The sequence below is a fragment of the Lampris incognitus genome, chromosome 7 (assembly GCF_029633865.1).
Source record: "Lampris incognitus isolate fLamInc1 chromosome 7, fLamInc1.hap2, whole genome shotgun sequence".
Classification (NCBI taxonomy): domain Eukaryota; kingdom Metazoa; phylum Chordata; class Actinopteri; order Lampriformes; family Lampridae; genus Lampris; species Lampris incognitus.
In genome coordinates this window covers 65308317-65322811 of record NC_079217.1, presented here as the reverse complement: position 1 = coordinate 65322811, position 14495 = coordinate 65308317, and the positions used below count along the sequence as shown (strand labels likewise).

The 14495-nt window shown below is 49.0% G+C and overlaps 1 protein-coding gene across 1 annotated transcript; it reads right to left on the bottom strand.

Moving 5' to 3' along the window:
• Nucleotides 1–4080: 4080 nt before the first annotated feature.
• On the bottom strand, nucleotides 4081–13024 carry LOC130116022 (oocyte zinc finger protein XlCOF6-like). The gene is made up of 5 exons (XM_056283938.1): nucleotides 12777–13024; nucleotides 10690–10891; nucleotides 9425–9807; nucleotides 6948–7011; nucleotides 4081–5775 (listed from the first exon to the last, which is right to left on the bottom strand). The coding sequence occupies exons 1-5, from the start codon at nucleotides 12900–12902 to the stop codon at nucleotides 4223–4225; spliced, it is 2328 nt and encodes a 775-aa protein (XP_056139913.1). The 5' UTR covers nucleotides 12903–13024; the 3' UTR covers nucleotides 4081–4222.
• Between the last annotated feature and the right edge of the window lie 1471 nt (nucleotides 13025–14495).

The window sequence follows — 14495 nt, the reverse complement described above, 5'->3', positions numbered from 1 at the left end:
TCATGGACTCAACCACACACACACACACACACACACACACGGTCATATTAGTCTATATTACTGCTTATTCCTTGTTGGGTCACATTATATAATAAACAGGAAATCACTTCTTCCCTGTATCTCTAAGTCATGTTATTAAGTATACTTCATCATACACAGTGTTATTAATTTTGTGTTTATTAACGCTTAATGATGCTACTCTTAATATACACTGTGACCTCTCGTGAATTCATGTCTGAGCATTTGAATATTAATGTAGAAGTCATGTCATTGCAGTTAATATGTAATATTAGAATGTATGGAAACATCTGCAATAGAACATATGTTGTAATTTATAAAAATAGATCTGCTTGTAGTCATGAAGTCATTGCCTCTGTTTGTCATCCATGATCAAAGAAGTCACGGCCACTAATCCATGTGTAGGACCAAGTTTCCTCAGCCTCCTTATGAAGAACAATCATTGGCACGCGGTCTTCATCACAGTGTCCGTGTGAAGGGACCAAGACAAGTCCTCAGTGACGTGGACACCGAGGAACTTGAAGCTGCCGACCCTTCCCAGTACGAGGGGCCCCTCATAGGGAGAAGTTGTTGCCCTGGCACCACCTCGCCAGGGCTTTCACCACTTCCATGTAGGCCATCTCACTGCTATCTGTGATGAGGCAGAGGAAGGAATCATAACTCTTAGCCAAATAATTTACTAATTATTGTCACCTATATACTACTTACCCATATGTTATACTTTCCAAATAGGCTCCCTGGGAATAGTTGTTAAATCTACATATAGAATTTCAGCATATCTGGAATATTTTACATTAGTAACTGTACTTACCTCTATATACTTTCCAGGTATAAATAAAATATAATATTACAGATTACGAAATGGTAACAGGAAGTCATCTTTTGAACCTGTATCAATCTATAAGGGGGGTCTAGATTCATTAATTATACTAATTATATTATACACCTAATATATTTACCCAGTTAGACGCCTTTGGGAAAGTTGTTAGATCTATATTTTGATATATGTGGAATCACATTCCATAGTATTAGTTACACTTACCTCTGTTAGATGCTCAAATCAGTACAGAAGGGGGAATTTGAATTATGATTTACTGTACATACAGTTTATATCTATATGTTCGCGGATGACATTGTGATCTGTAGTGAGAGTAGGGTGCAGGTGGAGGAGAGCCTGGAGAGGTGGAGGTATGCACTGGAGAGAAGAGGAATGAAAGTCAGTTGGAGCAAGATGGAATACCTATGCGTGAATGAGAGGGAGGACAGTGGAATGGTGAGGATGCAAGGAGTGGAGGTGATGAAGGTGTATTAGTTTAAGTACTTGGGGGTCAACTCAGCATGTCCTCCCTCACCACATCCATACACCTCCTCTTTGGCCTTCCTCTTCTCCTCTTCCCTGGCAGCTCCATATTCAGCATCCTTCTCCCAGTATACCCAGCATCTCCTCCACACATGTCCAAACCATCTCAATCTTGCCTCTCTTGCTTTGTCTCCAAACCGTCCAACCTGAGCTGTCCCTCTAATATACTCCTTCCTAATCCTGTCCTTCTTCATCACTCCCAGTGAAAATCTTATCATCTTCATCTCTGCCACCTCCAGCTCCTCCACCTCCTGTCTTTTCATCAGTGCCACTGTCTCCAAACCATACAACATAGCTGGTCTCACAACCATCTTGTAAACCTTCCCTTTAACTCTTGCTGGTACCCTTCTGTCACAAATCACTCCTGACACTCTTCTCCACCCACTCCACCCTGCCTGCACTCTCTTCTCCACCTCTCCGTTACTTTGGACAGCTGACCCCAAGTATTTAAACTCATACGCCTTCATCACCTCCACTCCTTGCATCCTCACCATCCCACTGTCCTCCCTCTCATTCACGCATAGGTATTCTGTCTTGCTCCTACTGACTTTCATTCCTCTTCTCTCCAGTACATACCTCCACCTCTCCAGGCTCTACTCCACCTGCACCCTGCTCTCACTACAGATCACAATGTCACCTGCAGACATCATCGTCCATGGAGACTCCTGCCTGATCTTGTCCGTCAACCTGTCCATCACCATGGCAAACAAGAAAGGGCTCAGAGCCGATCCTTGATGTACTCCCACCTCCACCTTGAACCCATCTGTCATTCCAACCACCACCTCACCACTGTTACACCTCCCTCATACATATCCTGCACCACTCCTACATACTTCTCTGCCACTCCTGACTTCCTCATACAATACCACACCTCCTCTCTCAGCACCCTGTCATAAGCTTTCTCTAAGTCTACAAAGACACAATGTGACTCCTTCTGGCCTCCTCTATACTTAATATAATAATATTAACTATAGTATTATTATTATCGTCAATATTAAAGACAGTATTATTATCATCGATATTAAATATAGCATTATTATCAATATTAAATGCAGTATTATTATTATCGTATCAATTACGATGGTGTGTTTTTTGCATAGGTCACCGTTGTTAAGGATGAACCCAAGAAAATAAATATTACTGGAGACACTCAAACCTACATGACTGCATACCTACATGACTGGTCTGATCTGTACTGTACTGGTCTGTACTGGATTGGTCTGGTCTGTACTGGTCTGGTCAAATACAAACCACTTGATGCAGAGTTGAACTGATATTTTAAACTAGTTCCACCAGGTCACCATCATGAACTAGTGTTGAAAATACACATATATCCACTTATCTGTCCAGTACTGTGTACTATGTTAGTCCTGTTGGAGGTACTGTTGTCTGTGTACCATGTGTACCAGTATGTACTGTGGTACTATGTTAGTCCTGTTAGAGGTACTGTCGTCTGTGTACCATGTGTACCAGTATGTACTGTGGTACTATGTTAGTCGTGTTAGAGGTACTGTCGTCTGTGTACCATGTGTACCAGTATGTACTGTGGTACTACGTTAGTCGTGTTAGAGGTACTGTCGTCTGTGTACCATGTGTACCAGCATGTACTGTGGTACTATGTTAGTCCTGTTAGAGGTACTGTTGTCTGTGTACCATGTGTACCAGTATGTACTGTGGTGCTATGTTAGTCTTGTTAGAGGTACTGTTGTCTGTGTACCATGTGTACCAGTATGTACTGTGGTACTATGTTAGTCCTGTTAGAGGTACTGTTGTCTGTGTACCATGTGTATCAGTATGTACTGTGGTACTATGTTAGTCCTGTTAGAGGTACTGTCGTCTGTGTACCATGTGTACCAGTATGTACTGTGGTACTATGTTAGTCCTGTTAGAGGTACTGTTGTCTGTGTACCATGTGTGGTAGTATTTTTACAACTGAACAAGGCAGACTGCTACATGTGTGTTTTATGTTGTGTGTGTGATTGTGTTCTGGTAACACCTGCATAAAGTAAAACACAGTAGAAACCAGCAGACGGGGTTTAACTGAGATCCTACACCGCTGCATAGTACTCTGCAGACTCAGGTTTCACAGTCTCCTAGGTTTGTGGCTTTCCCCCCTCTTCTTCTCCCCAACTGTATCCAGCCAATCACCCCCCACTCTTCAGAGCCGTCCCGGTCTCTGCTCCGCCCCCTCTGCTGATCCGGGGGGGCTGCAGACCACCACATGTCTCCTCCCATACATGTGGAGTCACCAGCTGCTTCTTTTCACCTGACAGTGAGGAGTTTCACCGGGGGGGGGGGGTGTAGCGCGTGGGAGGATCACGCTATTCCCCCCAGTCCCCCCCTCCCCCGAACAGGCGCCCCGACCGACCAGAGGAGGCGCTAGTGCAGCGACCAGGACACATACCCACATTCCAGCTTCCCGCCCACAGACACGGCCAACTGGCCTGACCAAGCCTGAGCTAACACAGGGATTCGAACCAGCGATCCCCGTGTTGGTAGGCAACAGAATAGACCGCCACACGACCCGGACACCCCAGTTTTCATGGTCTTGAGGGTTAATTTCTTACCTGGTATGAACAATTCAATGGAAAAAAGTATGTGTATATATATATATATACACATACTTGTTTTCCCCGAAACCGCCAACGGTGTTGATAGAAGTGCTTAACTAACGAGGAGCGGAATATCAACACAGATGCAGGAAAAAAAAGTTTTAATACATAGCAGTACACGCCTGTTTCGTACGTATCAGCTGCTGTGTGTGTGTATATATATATATATATATATATATACATACACACACACACACACACACACACACACACATGCCATGTTCAAATATCATTACGTCCATTGAAAATCCGTCTTGTGCTCCCTGCTTTTCACCACAGCACCAAACGAGTTCTGAAATCCGCCAGTGCAGGTATGTTTCTTGAGCTGCCGGGAGTCGGAGAAGCCCTGACCACAGAGCTCACAGGAGTAGAGCTTTATACCCGTGTGGATCTGCATGTGGGACTTGAGCTGGTTGGACTGGCGGAACCTCCTGCCACACACGGTGCACTCGTAGGGTTTTTCCCCTGTGTGGACCAGCAGGTGGCGGTGGTAGTTCTGCGGCGTTCGGAACTCTTTCCCACACTGTTCGCACTTGTGCGGTTTCACGCCGGTGTGCAGGAGCTCGTGCAGTCTGAGTTGACACATCAGGTAGAAGCCCTTCTGGCACACAACGCACACAAAGGGCCTCTCGCCGCTGTGCTGGCGCATGTGGTAGACGTAGAGGTGTTTGAGGTGGAAGGCCTTCCCGCACAGCTGGCAGCTGAACTCCTTGTCCTCGGCGTGGCTCTTCTCGTGCATCTTCAGGGAGCTGGCGCTGCAAAAGCCCTTCAGGCAGACCTTGCAGCTGAACGGCTTTGTCGCCGCGGAGGTCTTCCGGGAGGCGCGGCGGCAGCGCCGCCCTCCTTCAGTTGTGTCGTGCACCAGCCGTTGGTGCTTCAGCAGCTGGCAGTTGTAGAAGAAGGTCTTTCCGCACAGGTCGCACATGAAGGGCTTCTTCACGCCATGGACCAGCATGTGGTTCTTCAGCGCCCAGCTGCTGGAGAAGCTCTCCCCGCACTCCTCGCACCTGAACGGCTTCTCCCCCGTGTGGAGGCGCTGGTGTCTCTGCAGATTGTATTTGAGCCCGAAGCTCAACCCGCATGTCTGGCAGGCGAAAGGTTTCTCCCCCGTGTGGACAATCCTGTGCTGCATCAGTCCCATCTTACACTTGAAGGCCTTGTCGCATTCGCAGCACTTGTGTGGCCGTTCGCTGGAGTGCGTCCTCTTGTGGGTCCTGAGGTTGCTGGCTGTTGTGTAGCTTTTCCCGCAGACGGAACAAGGGAAGGGTTTGGCGCCGGTGTGCACCGTCTGGTGTTCCTGCAGGCTCTTCCTCCTGGTGAAGCCTTTGCCGCAGCTGGAGCAGACGAACGGCTTCACCACGGAGTGCAGCAGCTCGTGGCACCTGAGCGAGGCCGGCATGGAGAACATCTTGTCGCACCAACGGCACTTCAGCGGGTTCTTCTCGCCCTCGTGGCGCATGAGGTGGAGCCTGAGCTGCCTCACCAGACGGAACTTTTTGTCGCACTGGTCGCAGCTCAGCATGTGGTGAGGGTCTCTCTCCCTGGCTTCCTTCGCTTTGTGGGAGAGGAGGTGCGTTTGGAGCGTCTTCTCCTTGAAGAAGCCCTTGTCGCACTGGTGGCAGGGGAACGGCTTGCTGTGGGAGACCATGTGTTTCTTCAGCTGGTGCCGCTGGTGGAAGCCCTTGTTGCAGAGCTGGCAGAAGACTCGCTTCTGTTTGTACAGTTGTCTTCTCCGCTCCCTCTCCAGTTCTTTTTTCTCCTCCTCGCTGGAGCCCTCTGTCATACCTGAAAGGTCAAAGATTACGGTGGAGGCTACTTATGTACATTGCATGTGGGACTGCTAAAACTATTTTACAAAATAGTTCTCAAACAGTGGCACAGTGGCGCAGTGGTTAGTGTGGTCACCTCACAGCAAGAAGGTCCTGGGTTCGAGCCCCGGGGGCTCGAACCCAGGACCTTCTTGCTGTGAGGTCACCACGCCAACCCCTGCGCCACCCACAGTGGAACAAGACAGAGGAAAATCCTTCTGGATCACAAAATTAAAAGCAACAAATGGTAACGTCTACTCCAGTGAGAACAACAGTACCCCTGCAACAGATCTTCTGCTTCCAGTATGGGAAGATAGCGGCGGGAATTCACGTTTGCGGCGGGCTCACCCAGTACCAGTGTGGGAAGATGGCGGCGCGAATTCACGTTTGTGGCGGCCTCACCCAGTATGGTCCATGCATGCATACTGGTAAATGTGTCTGTGAATGTTCTCATTCATCCAGGTCATGGTTATCCAAAGGAGTTGAGTTCAACCTGACTAGCTTGGTCTAGTCAGGAAGGCACCAACTGAGGAAGCCTCTTGGATGAGAGGCTAAACGTCTTCACTGATATATACCAAGTCCAGCTGCACTTGATTCAACTCCTTTGGATCCTGGTAAACCAGTTTAAAAATTTTACATTTTTCAGGACGCATGGAAACCCTGCCTGTGCTTCTTGCCGTCTTTGTGAAGTCTTTAATTAAACTCATGTTAGTTCTGCAGCAGCGCTGTTGCCACCCTGTCTTAGTGCAGCCGTTGCTTTAGCCGTTGTTTTCATTTTAAAAAATACACTGTGCCGTTTGTTGTCGTCATCATCTAAACCGCTCCTCACGGTTTTCCTACTGGACTGGCTTCCAGCTGCCAGGCTCAATCATTTCTCATTGGACGGTTTCCAGACTAATATCTCACACAGAGAAAACTTCGCTACATCTCAACAGACTTTTACCCACATCTGGTTTCCCACCCGCGGACACGGCCATTTGTGTCTGTAGGGACGCCCGACCAAGCCGGAGGTAAGACGGGGATTCGAACCGGCGATGGGATCTGATCATGTTAACTGGCTATCTGCAGGAAGGGTACATTTACTTTATAACCGCTATGCAAACATGATGGATGGTAATTTTCTAGCCGGGGTCTTAGATCTGATCTCACCTCCGCCGCTGAGAGACAGCTCCTCAAGACGCTCCTCTCTCTCCTCCACCCCATTCTCTCCGTCCTGTGAAAAGATGTTCAGGGAAACGGTGTTATAGAGGCAGAGGCGTCAACGCCACTTCAGCAAACACTGCCTGTCCAACTTGTATTCTTCAGGAATGCTCTTAACTTGAGTGTTTATTTCATCACTTCTTGTGCCTTTTATCATGCAACACAAACAAGCACCTTTATGCATGTGTAGTGAATTCGGGGGGCCAGCCCAGGAACCGCCAGAGCCGGGACACGAACCCGGGTCTCCTGCAGCATGGGCGACAACGTTAACCAGTCGGCTAAAGGGTCTGACCCATTAGCCGAGGGCTAGCGAGTCTAGTCATCCATGCTCGGTACACATGCCCAACGTTTATTGCGAGAGGAACGTTTCATCACTCATGTAAGTGAGCTCTTAAGGGCGGGCGGGGACACCTGCAGTCAGGTGAGACTGGAGAGGTCATGCAGATGACGATGAAACGTTTCTCTCAATAAACGTGTCCATATGAGCTGATTCAAGCTTGTGTGATCAGCACACATCAGGCTGGTCACTGCAGCGCTTGTTTTGTGACTGATCTCAATAGAACAGCTGACAGGGTGGACGACACAAGCTGGAACTCATACCAGGATGTTTTCCTGTCGGGACAATCATGATATGATGTCCCGATATGCATGTAAAAAATGCTGAATCAAATTTTTTGAGCCTTTTTTTAAATTACAGAAGATTAATTTTAACCTCAAATAAACGCAAGTAAACAGTACACAGGTGAAAAGTGGTGGAAAGACACAACATAAATAAAAGGTGCATAAAGTGAATGCAACGTAAAATCAAAGAAGAAAATATTTCAAACAGCTGAGGTAAAGAAAATGGAAATGACTCCTGCTGCATGGAGGTCAGCGTTGCTCCTCAAAATGTTACACGTGAAGCTGTTTTACAGCAAAACATCCTTTATAATGACTTCAAACTGTTGCAACCTGGAACCTTATCAAGAAAATTTGGCCTTTAACAAATGGCAGCAGCTAAAGGCTATATCACCATCTCATCTCATCTCATCTCATCTTCCGCCGCTTCTCCGGGGTCGGGTCGCGGTGGCAGCAAGCTAAGTAGGACACGCCAGACGTCCCTCTCCCCAGCAACACCCTCCACCTCCTCCTGGGGGATCCCAAGGCGTTCCCAGGCCAGATTGGACATGTAGTCCCTCCAGCGAGTTCTGGGTCTACCCCGGGGTCTCCTCCCAGTTGACCGTGCCCGGTAAACCTCCAAAGGAAGGCGCCCTGGAGGCACCTTAATCAGATGCCCGAACCACCTCAACTGGCTCCTTTCGACGCGAAGGAGCAGCGGCTCTACTCCGAGCTCATGTCCGAGCTCCTCACCCTATCTCTAAGGCTGAGCCCAGACACCCTGCGGAGGAAACTCATTTCAGCCACTTGTATCCACGATCTCACCCTTTCAGTCACTACCCAAAGCTCATGACCATAGGTTTGGAACGAAGACTGACTGGTAAATTGAGAGCTTTGCCTTCCGGCTCAGCTCCCTCTTCCGCTTCCAGTGTTGGAAGATGGCAGCGCGAATTCACATTTGCAGCGGCCTCACCAAGTACCGTCCCTGCAGTGTCTTTGTCCACGTCTGCATCTAAGTTTTGTCTTCGTTTGATGGCTGGGAGAGCTGGCGCTGGATCGGCTGGGAGAGCGGGGCAGGCTAAGCTAACTACTAGCCCATGGCGGTCTGGCGGCGGCCTCCCCTGGTGTTGACTGTGGTATTTTTCACGTCATTGTGAGGAGTGCGGGGAGGTGTGTCAAGGGTGTCTGGCTGGGTGAGCTGGTGCTGGATCGTCTGGGAGAGTTTGGTCTGCTTCGTCTGGTGGGCCCGGAGACCATGGCCCCAGCCTGGAGCTGTGCCTGAGGAGGAAACGCTGAGGGTCGTCTGACAGGATGCGGAAGCAGGGTGGGCTAAGCCAACTGCTAGCCCATGCAGACCGGCGGTTCTGACAGTCATCCTGGCTGGCGTTCGTTCCCTTGGACAGTGATTTTTTTGTTTACTTTGGATATGTGTGTTAGTTTGGATATGTGTGTGAGTTTGCGTATGTGTGTTCTTGTAGTTTTCAGATGTGTTGTTGTCTTTGTGTTGTGCTGCTGTGGGCTGGGGAAAACGGCATTTCGGTTCATTTCATGTACGCAAGTGCATGAAGTGAAATGACAAATAAAGTGTTCCTGATTCCTGAAGACCTTGAGATACTTGAACTCCTTCACTTGAGGCAACATCTCATCCCCAACCCGGAGGGAGCAATCCACCATTTACTACAATAAGCAAAATCCCATCTGTTCCCTTATCACAATATTGATATTATATTAATATACTGCTGAGCTCTAAAACCCATCCAATTCGTCTTCCTTTTCGTAATGGTCAGCGAGGCTGCTCAGTCAAATACATGAACATTGACTTGGTCTACCTGAGGTCTGGCTGGACCTTCAGCCAAGGTTGAGGGTGTGCGGATCAAGAAGGTCTGAGTTTTATCCACGGTGGTTAAATGGTGGAGGGGGAGAGCTGGAGGAGAGGCAATCTGACTGGTGGCGACCACCGAGTCATGAGAGACCTTTTCTGAAGTAGGTGGTGGTATGTGAAGAGGGAGCGAAGCTCGGGCAGAGGGTGGCGCTTCAGAAGGGGGCGGGGGTGGAGAGGTCTGGCTGGAGATCGGTTGGCTGATAATGACCAGCGGGACCTGATGATTGTTGCCGGCTCCACTGGCGGACATGGACGATTTGAGGATGGCCATCGCCAAGGCAGCAGGGTCGGCAGCTGATTGTTTGATGTCGAGTGACAGGGAGGGGGCACCTGTGATGTTTAAAACACAGCAAAATGGACAGAGAAGTAGTGGAAGGAGAGAAATTAATTTAGTTAAATCAGTCATACCAAATGTTCTAAACAGTGGCGTCTGGGTAGCGTAGCGGTCTATTCTGTTGCCTACCAACATGGGGATCGCCAGTTTGAATCCCCGTGTTGCCTCCGGCTTGGTCGGGTGTCCCTACAGTCACAATTGGCCGTGTCTGTGAGTGGGAAGCCGGATGTGGGTTTGTGTCCTGGTCGCTGCACTAGTGCCTCCTCTGGTTGGTCGGGGCACCTATTCAGCAGAGAGGTACCAGGGGTAATAGCGTGATCCTCCCACGTGCTACATCCCCCTGGTGAAACTCCTCACTGTCAGGTGAAAAGAAGCGGCTGGTGACTCCACATGTATGGGAGGAGACATGTGGTAGTCTGCAGCCCTCCCCGGATCAGCAGAAGGGGTGGAGCAGAGACCAGGACACTACCACATGCCTCCTCCGATACATGTGGAGTTACCTGCTGCTTCTTTTCACCTGACAGTGAGGAGTTTCGCCAGGGGGACGTAGCGCATGGCTGGACCACGCTATTCCCCCCAGTTCCCCCTCCCCCGACCGAACAGGCACCCTGACCGACCAGAGGAGGCGCTAGTGCAGCGAGCAGGACACATACCAACATCCGGCTTCCCACCTGCAGACCCGGCCAATTGTGTCTGTAGGGATGCCCAACCAAGTTGGAGGTAACACAGGGATTCGAACCGGCGATACCCATGTTGGCAGGCAAGGGACCAGACTGCTATGCTACCCGGACGCCCAACTCTCCCAGTTCTGAAAAAAAAAAAGGTTGATATCCCAAATGTTTCCAGATTTTCTAAAGACGGAAATCTCTTCGACTCACCTAACGGTTTGATTTTATAGATGGTCTGCGTGCCGCTGTCCTCGGCGACGCTCCTCGACCCGAGCTGCTCCTCCAGCTGGCCCAGCTGAGCTCTCAGGCCTCGGTTTTCATTCAGTACGTTCAAATACATTTGTGTGAACAGGCTGCTGATTTTACGAACCACCTCTCGTGCCATCGCGTCCAGGACTCGGGCGAACACCGCCTGTGGAGGAATCACAAACCCCAAGACAGAAACACAAGAACAGATACAACACGACTTTGTCATGATATTCAGTTGTCTTTCAGTAACTCTACTAGCTGCTGTCTAATGGTCAAGGTTTTGAGAATAATGATAATAACAATATCCATCCATCCATTATCTGAACCGCTTATCCTGCTCTCAGGGTCACGGGGATGCTGGAGACTACCCCAGCAGTCACTGGGCAGCAGGAGACACCCTGGACAGGCTGCCAGTCCATCACAGCCCCCCCCACCCCCACACACACCTAGGGACAATTTAGTACAGCCGAGTCACCTGACCTACATGTCTTTGGACTGTGGGAGGAAACGGGAGCACCCGGAGGAAACCCACGCAGACACGGGGAGAACATGCAAACTCCACACAGAGGACGACCCGGGACGACCCCCAAGGTTGGACTACCCAGGGACTCGAACCCAGGGCCTTCTTGCTGTGAGGCGACCGCGCTATAATAATAATGGCGTAACTTAGCATCTAAAGCTCCCCCCGAATCATTCTCTGCTGCTATAATCACTGAGTCACAAAAGAATTACAGTGCTCTTCATCTCGCCCTGGTTTATTATTAAGTTCAGACTGTAAACTGGTCCGCTGTTAGCTGACAAGCTAACAACGTATGTAGGCTCTTTAATATTATCCACCCAACAAAGTCTAAAACTGAGCCTAGTGGGCACGGTGGCCAAGCGGTTAGCATTGTCGCCTCACAGCAAGAAGGTCCTGGGTTCGAACCCCAGTGCAGTCCAACTTTGGGGGTCATCCTGGATCGTCCTCTGTGTGGAGTTTGCATGTTCTACCCGTGTCTGTGTGGGTTTTCTGTGGGTGCTCCGGTTTCCTCCCACCATCACAAAGACAGGCATGTTAGGGTTCATACTCCTGCCTGTGCCCATGAGCAAGGCATGGCAAGACCAACTGGAATTGGTCCCTGGGCGCTGCACGGCAGCTGCCCACTGCTCCTAGCTACACAGCTAGGATGGGTTAAATGCAGGGAAAGAATTGCACCAAGTGGATTTAGAAAAAGGAAGTAGTGAAGTAGTAGTATAGCTGCAGCACTAGATGCTGAGACATCTTCAACAGGCTGGAGCAGTCGTATTTATTTCAAGTCTCGGTCAAGTTTGGGCCACGCTATAGCAAGAACCCAAGCTAGTTTTATATGTAGTAGCAAGTTCAAGCATCCATCCATCCATCCATTATCCAAACCTCCTGTCAATCAATCAGTCAGCCAGGCTGCATCCTATCCTGCTGTCAGGGTCGCTAGGACATGTTCAACAAAACATGTTAATACAGGATACACATGTAATACTAATCAGTCATACTGTACATTATCTGAAGAAGGAAGGTCTACAAGATGGTGGTGAGACCAGCTATGTTATATGGTGTGGAGACAGTGGCACTGATGGAAAGACAGGAGGTGGAACTGGAGGTGGCAGAGATGAAGATGATAAGATTTTCCCTGGAGTGATGAAGAAGGACAGGATTAGGAACGAGTACATTAGAGGGACAGCTCAGGTTGGACGGTCTGGAGACAAAGCAAGAGAGACAAGATGGAGATGGTTTGGACATGTGTGGAGGAGAGATGCTGGGTATACTGGGAGAAGGACGCTGAATATGGAGCTGCCAGGGAAGAGGAGAAGAGGAAGGCCAGAGAGGAGGTTTATGGATGTGGTGAGGGAGGACATGCAGGTGGCTGGTGTGACAGAGGAAGATGCAGAGGACAGGAAGAGATGGAAACGGATGATCCGCTGTGGCGCCCCCTACGGGAGCAGCCGAAAGTAGTAGTAGTAGTAGAGGTAGTATCTGAAGATAATCTCCATCCACCTCTCTTGAGACAAGGTAATAAACGTGGTCAGCTCACCCGCCCCTGCAGACCCTCCGCGTGCTCCTGGAGGACAGACAGAGCTGCTTCTAGTCCAGTCTTCATGATGAGGGACGACTGAGAGGAGAAAGTTTGACTGGCTGAAGTTTCATCCAGCAGCTTCATGACGACAGTCCGGAGTGTCAATCACAGACCACCGAAACAACCCCCAGCTCTCTTCTATACACCTATACTGCCCCGAGGAAACGTGACAGAAACACGCAGCACTATCACGCGCCCTCTCTCCGAGTCCATTGGTGGCGTTTGTGAGCGTTTAATATCCGGTTGGTTTATATTCTTCCTCGCTTTATTTGTCCACGGTTAACGAACGCCCTAGTGGCTCGTTACCGCCACCTGCTGGTGTGGAGTTCAGACGGGTTTACAGCGAGCTTTTTCTGGGGTAATTCTAAGCCTGTCAATTCAAACCCTATTGATAAACGATGTTCTTAAGAAGTCATTTTTCACCTTTCAATCTTATATCCGGTTTCAAATTACACTCATATTAAATTCTACTTCACACTTCCGATTATGGGATTTGTTTCATCGGTTCATGCTGGGATGGTTTGATGCTTTCAAAATAAGAGCACACCTACCTTTTTTGTTGTTGAATGAATGAAATCAATATAATTCTCTTCATTCCCACGTCTTAGAAACATGCTCCCCAGAAGTGTTCTAGGAGAAGTAGTCCCATCAACTGTCTGTGAGGCACTTCAGCAGTTTTCTTTCTGTTTTGAGCAGTGTAGGAATAACGTCAGACTAAATCGATTCAGGCCATTAGTTTTGGTTGTTTTCATATGCTTACTAACTGTAAGTTTTTGTACTTTTATTTGGGTTCATTTCTCCAGTTGCCTGTGTAATCTAAAGTCAATGCATTTCACTTTAGTAGTCCTTGGAAGGATGTTGACTGCTGGCGTTGAGGTCAGAAGCCAGTCCGAAGTATCAGACTCGGAGAAATGGAGGTTGTACAGAAGGGCCAGAATCTGTCAGCAGATATGAAGAGGAACTGCCTCAGTTTATGCCCTGTATGTGTTTGCTGTGGTCCTTCGACACCCAAGGATGTTTGTAGCAACGTCCAGATGGATTTCTCTGTTGGGTTTTTTTCCACTGTTAAATGAGGTGAAGAAGAGAGTGCAGGCAGGGTGGAGTGGGTGGAGAAGAGTGTCAGGAGTGATGTGTGACAGAAGGGTACCAGCAAGAGTTAAAGGGAAGGTTTACAACATGGTAGTGAGACCAGCTATGTTGTATGGTTTGGAGACAGTGGCACTGATGAAAAGACAGGAGGTGGAGCTGGAGGTGGCAGAGGTGAAGATGACAAGATTTTCATTGGGAGTGATGAAGAAGGTGTGAGGGTAATTCATATATGAATGTTTGCTTACTTTTAATCTTTGACCATGTATCAGCTATACTACGTTCACATTGCTTGGATGGATGCTTGGGGCTCATATGTAGCAGGTCAAAGGTGGTGCCATAAAGTGCCTTCTCCTGTGTGAACTAGCGAAGGCCTGTGACTGACTGTTCAAGATGGAGATGGTTTGGACATGTGTGGAGGAGAGATGCTGGGTATACTGGGAGAAGGATGCTGAATATGGAGCTGCCAGGGAAGAGGAGGGGAAGAAGAAGGGAGGGGAAGAAGAAGGGAGGGGGAGGAGGAGGCAGGGAAGAAGAAGGAGGGGGAGGAGGAGGCAGAGGAGAAGAAGGAGGAGGCAGAGGAGGAGGCAG

Excerpts from the sequence above, each read along its gene's own strand:
- LOC130116022 (XM_056283938.1), bottom strand. The coding sequence starts at position 12,902 with ATGAAGCTGCTGGATGAAACTTCAGCCAGTCAAACTTTCTCCTCTCAG. Across the intron at positions 9,808-10,689 it reads CTATAAAATCAAACCGTTAG|GTGCCCCCTCCCTGTCACTC; the intron begins GTGAGTCGAAGA and ends TAAACATCACAG. Across the intron at positions 7,012-9,424 it reads AAGGTCCAGCCAGACCTCAG|GACGGAGAGAATGGGGTGGA; the intron begins GTAGACCAAGTC and ends ATCTTTTCACAG.